Consider the following 9,553-nt stretch of genomic DNA (forward strand, 5'->3'; position numbering starts at 1 on the left):
TCATGGAAAGTGAAAAGAGATACTCTTTTGGGTACATCTTTGTTGTGATAACTCATTTAGCAGGCTCATGTGCATTCTAAATGGAGTCTACACACTATGATTGGATTGGAACCGGTAACACAAGATGGTTGCAAATGGACAACAATGTGCAAAATCAAGATTTTCTTCTTGATTTCATTGGACCTCCTACTGAACCGTGTTGCGGTCAAACAAACAGCTAGATCCATGATGGATACCACTATGGAAAACATTAGTGTTCTTAAGAAGATCCACCAATTTTGTTTTCACAAACACTACAAGAGGTTGTGTGCTCTTATGACGTTGTTAGCGACGGAAATACATTGGGTTTTTATAACCCTCGGCGTCGCTAAAACCGTCGATACGAGAGCGTCGCTATGGACATCGCTATGAGCGTCGCTATATAGCGACGCTCATAGAGACGCATATAGCGACGCTTACAGCAGTCTATAGCGACGCTCATAGCGATGCCACAGAGCCATAAATAACGACGGTCATAGCGACGCTCGAGAGAATTTTTTTTTGGTGACAGGGCATTGAATGCCTTGCCACCCATCAACCATATTGTACTTGATTCACTTTTGAAAAAAAGTGCAAGGGTAGATATAGACCCAAAATAGTCACCCACAAGACAATATAACCATTAACTCCATCATCCATAGCAACCCAAGAGAGTCACCCACAAGACAATATAACCATTAACATTAACTCCATCATCCATAGCACGTACTGTTTGCAAAATAAAGATACAAAATTGACAAGTGTAAATTGATGAAAGTAAATCAATGACAATTGTACACATCATAGGAAAAATCAATTGATTGACAAATGTAATAATTACAACACCATTGTCATTATTGAAAAAATATACATGGTTCAAAAAGACGTATAAAAGTTGTCTCATGATACATAAGCTATGAGAAATAGAAACTAACGCTATCTAGCTACGGCTAAACTGACGTCGTCTAGTCAGACGTCTCATCGCGTCCAAGCGGCGTATCTATCGGATTCTGCAAAAAAAAACAATAAGACAGCTTTCTGTAAGTATAAACATATAACGACGTTTATAAAACAATACAAAAAATAGAAAAGAGTAAACCCTAATACTAACCATGCCGCCGCGAGAACTCAGAATGTCCATTAGGGCATTTAAGCCCTTCCTACCTGCGTACTCGTGCTCGTACGGTGTGGGATCACGTCCTGTCATCGACCACTGTCAAAACATACAAAGATTTCATTATGTTAGAATTTAAAAACCCATAAACCCTAAATTATCAAACATAAAGAGCAATGCGAAAAAACTTACAAAATCGGCCTCAAATGATGCCCATTCGCCGCTCCCCAAGTGGTGTGAGCTCCCTGCCTCTACTCGCGCTCTGGCTGCATCCTTTTGTTGCTTCCACTTGTCGGGATTCTCGTGCGCTGCTTTCTTCACATTCTTCCAATCTTCTTTGGCCAGCCAATCTGGCCTGTTCCACCCATGCTTGATTTCTTTTTGCACTTCGGAACGCTTGTGTTCGCTGAAGTCGACGGAGTAAGACAAGCCCTCTGGCCGGTGATGCGTGAACCTGGGTGTCCCGGCAGGGGTCTCTAGCGGTGTGTGGATGGGGGTACGGACGTCAGGTGTCTCCATCGGAGTCTGGGCCCTGAAGCGAGGAGTGTCGAGTGGGGTGGCTCCTGGCGGAGAAGGTAGTGGTGTGTAGCTGCTAGGAACAATCAGCCGCGCAAAACCTGGCGTAGATGGCGATGATGTGGGGATGGGCAGAGAAGGGGAGGGTAAAGAGCCTCGTCGAACACGAGGCGGTGTGGAGGCATCGGCGGCGGAATCCCCACAACAACCGCCACCGCCACCACTAGAGCGCCGGTGCCTAGACGAGTGCGAAGATCGTCTCGTCGACACCGAAGCTTCGGAGAGCGCCGAATGCTTCGAAAGAGAGGGAGATGCGGATGGAGTAGGAATGCGCGATGATGCACCAGAGCGATGATGCTCCACGTACCACTGTGTCTGCTGCGGTGACAAAGAAGAAAGAAACTCCTCATCATCCATACCTGCATTAAACACACAAATATTTAAACTTAATATTGAATGAATAGAGTAGACAATGACGCAAAGACCATTAAATACAATGATGTAATGACACATATAAATACAATGACGCAATGACTTGAGTGATAGAAGAGGCAAGTCGATAACTCAGAATTTTCAATCAAAAGATGTGAGCGCGAGTAGAAAAGAGCGTTATACACCATGGAAGGTACTTAGGGAGCCAGAGCTTTTACAACACGGAGCAAAATTGTTCAAATACAATATTTGTGGCTTTAAGAGATCTCTCTCTCATCCTCGCATAACTCAGCATAACTTCCTATATCTATATAGAGCTCTCCGTTTAAACACATGTCCTCTGTTTCATTCTGTAGATCCTCTGCATGCACCCCATATAGGGTAGCATCTTGATGCTCGTCTGGCACCACTGCAGCGGCTTCTGATTGAGCATCTTCTCTGATCTCTTCCATTGATGCCGCTGTGATTGGCACATGGTAGCCTTCATACATCCTGGCACTACGAGGGGCTACCTCTATGATGTACCACCAGTTTGATGTAGACTTTGTAGGATGAAATATTACCTGCCAGAGCCACATAACTTACATGAGAGCTTTCAAGCACATAACTTGTAAAAGGGGGATGTTAACTATTTACTTACTTGTTCATAATGCTCGGGTAGTACGAAAGTGTCTCTTAGGTCAGTCCATTTCTTAGTTGAATCCACCTCAAGAAAACCAGACTCTCCTCTACGCACAGTAGCGTTGCGACCCTCCATGATTATCTTGAACCATTGCACGTCGAACAAGTCGACAAAAAATCCTCTATAATCGATCCTCAAAATCTCTTGTAGCGTGCTGAAGTAAGTGAGTTCCGCCACCACAGGATCTGCATCAGAGGAACGTCGTCGACTAGACTGTTCAAATTTTGCAATGATTCCTTAATCTTGAGTAAAACGCTTTTTGTCAATCCGTTCCACCCTAAAATGTCGACCTTTACACCATGCTGCTGTGTATGACTTATACTACAAGGAACAAAGATTATGAGTGGCCGTTCAAACGTCTAGAAAGTCACTAGCTAGTACAACATTGCAAACTTACCTTGGTCGCGCAACCCCGAGAGTACTCCCACTCTTCCTCAGTCACTTCTTCACCGCACTGTTGTGCGCTTTTCAATTGGTTGTGCAACCATCTTAAGCTCATGAATGTTGGTAGGCTCTCCAGACCCGTCGGATAGTGCATCGGTGGTCGTCTTCTTCGTCTCCACTCGATTCGTGCCCTTTGTCGCTCTTGCTTTGCATCCTCATATTGTGAAATCCACTTTTGCATCACTGGATTGTGAAGCATGCAAAATAGGTTGATTTTAGCCTGTAAATATTCCGTCATCTTCTTCTCAACACCGAGATTGCACATGACAATCCCAGATATGCGCTCATCATCTATGGTTCGCCATAGCGTGTCCCGGGCTTTATCAAATCCATCTAGCCACTCTCCAATGTACACTAGGGACTGTGATACCAGCCATCCTTCTGCCATGCTACCCTCCGGACGTGCCTTTTGACGCACATATCCCTTGGCCATTTTCATGAAACGTTCTAAGAAGAACATCCATCTGGAATGTACTGTGCCGGCTATTCCCACCTCATCAACTATGTGAACAAGAAGATGCACCGGAATGGTTAGCGTGGTAGTAGGAAAATGTTTCTCAAACATGCACACAAGCTCCACAGCATTTAGTTTGGCGAAAGTATGGAGTCTACGTTGATCTCCTTTTGTGAGATCCATTGCACCAGCTTCGCAAGTTTGTAGATTGTGTTACGGACGTCGAGAGACAAACATCCCTCAATGGCAACCGGTAAAATAAACTGTAAAATATGTGCAGCAATGATATTAAAGTCCACATTTTATGCAATGATATTAAAGTCCACTATGAACGTACGTGACACATTTTATGCCAGTCGTGTGACTTCAAACCGGTAAGCTTTCCTTCTTTAGTAAAACACGTTCGGAGCGAGTGCATTACGCCAGTGGGGGTCCGCAAAGATCGAATGGTCTCTTTTACTTTGCGTTCTTGGGCTCCTATGAAAATCCATGGTGCTTTAGGGAGTTTTATCGATCCATCGGACGCTATTTGCGGCCAATATTGCTCCATACGATCCACATTTCTAAGGTCAACTCTGGCTCCCAAAGTATCTTTCTTGCCGGTCAGATGGTCCCATAGTAGATTACCCACATTCTTGAATATGTGCATTGGATCAAGCAAGTTATTGATCATGAGTCGGGGCCAGTATGGTAACTCGTACCATAGAGATAGTCTCTTCATCCCTGGGGGCAATCCGTCATCACATATCTCCTTCTGCTCTAACCATGCTTGTGCAGACATCCTCGGTGGATCTCTTTCCAAAAAGCCGTCGCGTAACACATGATTCTCTGGAAGATACGCTTGATGACCTTCGTAGATTTTCTTCTTCAGTGAGGGCGCCCTACGTGCATTCAGTCTAGGTCCACATGTGACACATGCTCTGTATCCGCTTGTTTGAAGCCCTGGATGTATACACATGATAATAGATCACCTTGAGAAAAAGCAAGATTTACAGTGTCTGAGTGAGGAGTGTAAATAGATCACCTCAAGAAAACCAGACTCTCCTCTACACACAGTAGCGTTGCGACCCTCCATGATTATCTTGAACCATTGCACGTCGAACAAGTCGACAAAAAATCCTCTATAATCAATCCTCAAAATCTCTTGTAGCGTGCTGAAGTAAGTGAGTTCCGCCACCACAGGATCTGGATCAGAGGAACGTCGTTGACTAGACTGTTCAAATTTTGCAATGATTCCTTAATCTTGAGTAAAACGCTTTTTGTCAATCCGTTCCACCCTAAAATGTCGACCTTTACACCATGCTGCTGTGTATGACTTATACTACAAGGAACAAAGATTATGAGTGGCCGTTCAAACGTCTAGAAAGTCACTAGCTAGTACAACATTGCAAACTTACCTTGGTCGCGCAACCCCGAGAGTACTCCCACTCTTCCTCAGTCACTTCTTCACCGCACTGTTGTGCGCTTTTCAATTGGTTGTGCAACCATCTTAAGCTCATGAATGTTGGTAGGCTCTCCAGACCCGTCGGATAGTGCATCGGTGGTCTTCTTCTTCGTCTCCACTCGATTCGTGCCCTTTGTCGCTCTTGCTTTGCATCCTCATATTGTGAAATCCACTTTTGCATCACTGGATTGTGAAGCATGCAAAATAGGTTGATTTTAGCCTGTAAATCTTCCGTCATGTTCTTCTCAACACCGAGATTGCACATGACAATCCCAGATATGCGCTCATCATCTATGGTTCGCCATAGCGTGTCCCGGGCTTTATCGAATCCGTCTAGCCACTCTCCAATGCACACTAGGGACTCTGATACCAGCCATTCTTCTGCCATGCTACCCTCCGGACGTGCCTTTTGACGCACATATCCCTTGGCCATTTTCATGAAACGTTCTAAGAAGAATATCCATCTGGAATGTACTGTGCCGGCTATTCCCACCTTATCAAGTATGTGAACAAGAAGATGCACCGGAATGGTTAGCGTGGTAGTAGGAAAATGTTTCTCAAACATGCACACAACCTCCACAGCATTTAGTTTGGCGAATGGTATGGAGTCTACGTTGATCTCCTTTTGTGAGATCCATTGCACCAGCTTCGCAAGTTTGTAGATTGTGTTACGGACGTCGAGAGACAAACATCCCTCAATGGCAACCGGTAAAATAAACTGTAAAATATGTGCAGCAATGATATTAAAGTCCACATTTTATGCAATGATATTAAAGTCCACTATGAACGTACCTGACACATTTTATGCCAGTCGTGTGACTTCAAACCGGTAAGCTTTCCTTCTTTAGTAAAACACGTTCGGAGCGAGTGCATTACGCCAGTGGGGGTCCGCAAAGATCGAATGGTCTCTTTTACTTTGCGTTCTTGGGCTCCTATGAAAATCCATGGTGATTTAAGGAGTTTTATCGATCCATCAGACGCTGTTTGCGGCCAATATTGCTCCATACGATCCACATTTCTAAGGTCAACTCTGGCTCCCAAAGTATCTTTCTTGCCGGTCAGATGGTCCCATAGTAGATTACCCACATTCTTGAATATGTGCATTGGATCGAGCAAGTTATTGATCATGAGTCGGGGCCAGTATGGTAACTCGTACCATAGAGATAGTCTCTTCATCCCTGGGGGCAATCCGTCATCACATATCTCCTTCTGCTCTAACCATGCTTGTGCAGACATCCTCCGTGGCTCTCTTTCCAAAAATCCATCGCGTAACACATGATTCTCTGGAAGATACGCTTGATGACCTTCGTAGATTTTCTTCTTCAGTGAGGGCGCCCTACGTGCATTCAGTCTAGGTCCACATGTGACACATGCTCTGTATCCGCTTGTTTGAAGCCCTGGATGTATACACATGATAATAGATCAACTTGAGAAAAAGCAAGATTTACAGTGTCTGAGTGAGGAGTGTAAATAGATCACCTGAGCATTCTGTTAGTCTGGAATAGTCATGCACGGTCCACATTAGAATGCCTCTGACCAAAGCATTCCGTCGACCTGTGTGTGGGCTCATATCCACCACCTCTATGGCAATCCACAATTGTTGTAGCTCTTCCAATAGTGGACGAAGATACACATCCATATTCTTCACTTTATATCGCCCTGGCACAATCAAGCTTAGCCATAGGTGCCCCTTCTTCGTAGTCAACCACGGGGGAATGTTGTAGTTGACGATGACAACGGGCCATACACTGTAAGATGTTGATCTTTGACCAAATGGATTTACGCCATCCATAGCCAGGCCTAAGCGCAAATTTCGAGCTTCCCTGTCAAAATCCGACCATGTTCCATCTATATGTTTCCAGGTTGTGCAATTTGCAGGAATCCGTAGCACACCATCTGAAGATTTATTCTCCTCATGCCATGATGCTAGGGCAGCCATGGACTTACATTCGAAGAAATGCTTGATGCGAGGAAGCAGAGGAAAATGTCGCAAAACCTTTTGTGGAATTTTTGTTCCGTGGAGATCTACTCGATATTTCTCGGAATCACATTTCGGACACTTCTCCATGTCTATGTATTCCCCTTTGAAAAGAATGCAGTCATTAGGACAAGCGTGGATCGAATGGTAATCCATCCCCAAGTTTCGCAAAATATTTCTTGCTTCCTCTCGGGAATCTGGCATCACATTATCAGCTGGTAGTATGTGCTCTTTGAGCAATCTACACAACATAAAAATACGGTACAATTGTGTAAAAATCTATCAGATCATTATACATTTAGAGTTTTATTAAAGTAAACTAATTGTAATAGATCACCTGAATCCTCGTCACTACTCATAATGAGGATTAAAATCTTATAACCTGGACAAAAAATATAATATTCTATTGGCATTCTTCATCTTTTATCTCTCTCTCTTTCTCCCTCTCTCTGTTCACATTGTAAACTACCTCACATTCTCTAGTCATGTCCAATCCCAGCACACCTCGGTCTAGAGGTGCATGGAGATTAGAATCACCGGGTTATAATCTTGTCTTTATTGGTCAATACCTATATTTGTGGGTACAAGAAATCTACAGACCCACGTCTACATGATACTGCATGTAGTGGACAAAACCCCTTTGCCTCTTCTCTAGGTGTTGCATTTCACAGCATCTTAACATCTTTTCACAGTAGATCTTTTCACTGTTCATCTAACTCTAATTTTTTTACCGTAAGTAGTTCTTGCGTGGACTCGATCTAACGTAAATAAACCTAAATCTAATCAAACGTAAATCTAACTAAAAATAAACCTAACTCTAATTGAATTTAACTACCCTAAACCTAAATCTAATTTAACGTAATTCTACATCTAACCTAATCTTTAACGTCTTTTGGGATAGTTTCCTACGACATTAAAACTCTCTTCTTCTTGTGTGTGTGTGTGTGGGGATGTGTGTATGCCAATAAAAAGAGAAAAATGGTATAACCTTTCTATCACCCAAGTGTGGTAGATTGGTTAGAGCATTGGGAAAACCCACCCATGAGCGCCAGCTGCTGTAGGTGAGCAGCATGTGGGTTGATGTTGGTCTACCTACGCAGCTGATCCATCATGGAGCTCAATACAGTCGAGACTCGATAGACGATGGATCACAAAGTTGACCATGCCTCAGGATTTGGGCGTAGCCATGGAAGATTCAACGTTCCGCTGCCCGCACCATGTAATTTTGTGCGCTCTAGCTACTAGCTATAGGAGCCTAGACTCTGGATTCCTCTTATAGGCTCTCACTCCACAAACTCAAGACTCGAGCATCGCTTAGGCTAGATGAGTGATTGAAAAAATTACATGAGTAATTTTGCGCGCTCTAGCTACTAGCTATAGGAGCCTAAACTTTGGATTCCTCTTATAGGCTCTCACTCCACAGACTCAAGACTCGGGCATCACTTAGGCTACACGAGTGATTGAAAAATCTAATCTAATATAATGTAAATCTAAATCTAACGTAAATAAACCTAAGTCTAATCTAATATAACATAAATCTAAATCTAACGTAACTTATGTTATATTAAAAAAAAAGAACTAAACTAGCACAGATTATAAGAACCTTAAAACTGATTTAACACATAATTTCTCACATAACTCGGCAAGAGTTGGCATTCTCATCACTAAAGATGTGAGAGTTAACTTCCGGTGGTGACGCTACCTCATCTCCATCCACATCTGACGACAGCAATTGGCCCTTTGGACCATTCTTGCTCTTGTTACTAACTTTGAAGTTGCTGTTGAATGACGAGAGGTTGTCTAGATGGTCATTGTCGGGGATGTAGTGACTCTTGCCGCCTTGAAGATCCACCTTCTTCCCTATCTTCTGAAGAAATTTCACCAGTACTTTTGGATCGACGGAGCCCACCATGAGTGAAGGCAGCAATACCCTATATTCCATTGAGGGCTTTCTTCACCCGCTTCATGCAGACATCGCAGTCTATGGAGACCTAAATCTAATATAATATAACGTAAATCTAAATCTAGCGTAAATAAACCTAAATCTAATCAAACATAAATCTAACTAAAAATAAACCTAAATCTAACTAAAAATAAACCTAAATCTAATCTAATTTAACTTAAATAAACCTAAATCTAATTTAACGTAAGTCTACATCTAACCTAATCTTTAACGTCTTTTGAGATAGTTTCCTACAACGTTAAAACTCTCTTCTTCTTGTGTGTGTGTGCGTGTGTGGATGTGTGCGTGCCAATAAAAAGAGAAAAATGGTATAACCTTTCTATCACCCATGCCAAGCATGGTAGATTGGTTATGCCATTTCCCTCTTGAATAATAGGTCTTGAGTTCAACTCCTCGTCGGCTAGATCTTTAGGTCTTTTTAATTAGTTTCCTACGATGTTAAATTAAACTCTCTTCTTCTCGGGTGTGTGTGTGTGTGTAGGGGTGTGTGTGCACGCCAATAAAAAAA

The 9,553-nt window shown here is 43.0% G+C and overlaps 1 protein-coding gene across 3 annotated transcripts; it reads right to left on the reverse strand.

Moving 5' to 3' along the window:
- Positions 1–831: 831 nt before the first annotated feature.
- Positions 832–8,399, reverse strand: LOC147444770 (uncharacterized). Of its 3 annotated transcripts, XM_086527308.1 has the most exons (5): positions 6,584–8,399; positions 2,721–6,501; positions 1,325–2,643; positions 1,130–1,231; positions 832–1,028 (listed from the first exon to the last, which is right to left on the reverse strand). In XM_086527308.1, the coding sequence occupies exons 3-5, from the start codon at positions 2,159–2,161 to the stop codon at positions 984–986; spliced, it is 984 nt and encodes a 327-aa protein (XP_086383434.1). In that variant the 5' UTR covers positions 2,162–2,643; positions 2,721–6,501; positions 6,584–8,399; the 3' UTR covers positions 832–983. The 3 variants fall into 3 exon arrangements, 2 of the variants coding, with proteins under 2 accessions (XP_086383434.1, XP_086383433.1); XR_015190069.1 differs by lacking the exons at positions 832–1,028; positions 1,130–1,231 and having other exon boundaries at positions 1,935–2,643; XM_086527307.1 differs by lacking the exons at positions 832–1,028; positions 1,130–1,231 and having other exon boundaries at positions 1,935–6,501.
- Between the last annotated feature and the right edge of the window lie 1,154 nt (positions 8,400–9,553).

The sequence above is a fragment of the Adiantum capillus-veneris genome, chromosome 13 (genome assembly GCF_014529385.1).
Source record: "Adiantum capillus-veneris isolate H3 chromosome 13, ASM1452938v2, whole genome shotgun sequence".
Lineage (NCBI taxonomy): Eukaryota > Viridiplantae > Streptophyta > Polypodiopsida > Polypodiales > Pteridaceae > Adiantum > Adiantum capillus-veneris.

What these genes read in the sequence shown, in the direction of transcription:
- LOC147444770 (XM_086527307.1), bottom strand. Translation starts at nt 7,334, where the DNA reads ATGTTGTGTAGATTGCTCAAAGAGCACATACTACCAGCTGATAATGTG. An exon ending in CAGACTAACAGAATGCTCAG is followed by an intron (nt 6,502 to 6,583) that starts GTGATCTATTTA and finishes GTATACATCCAG; the next exon opens with GGCTTCAAACAAGCGGATAC.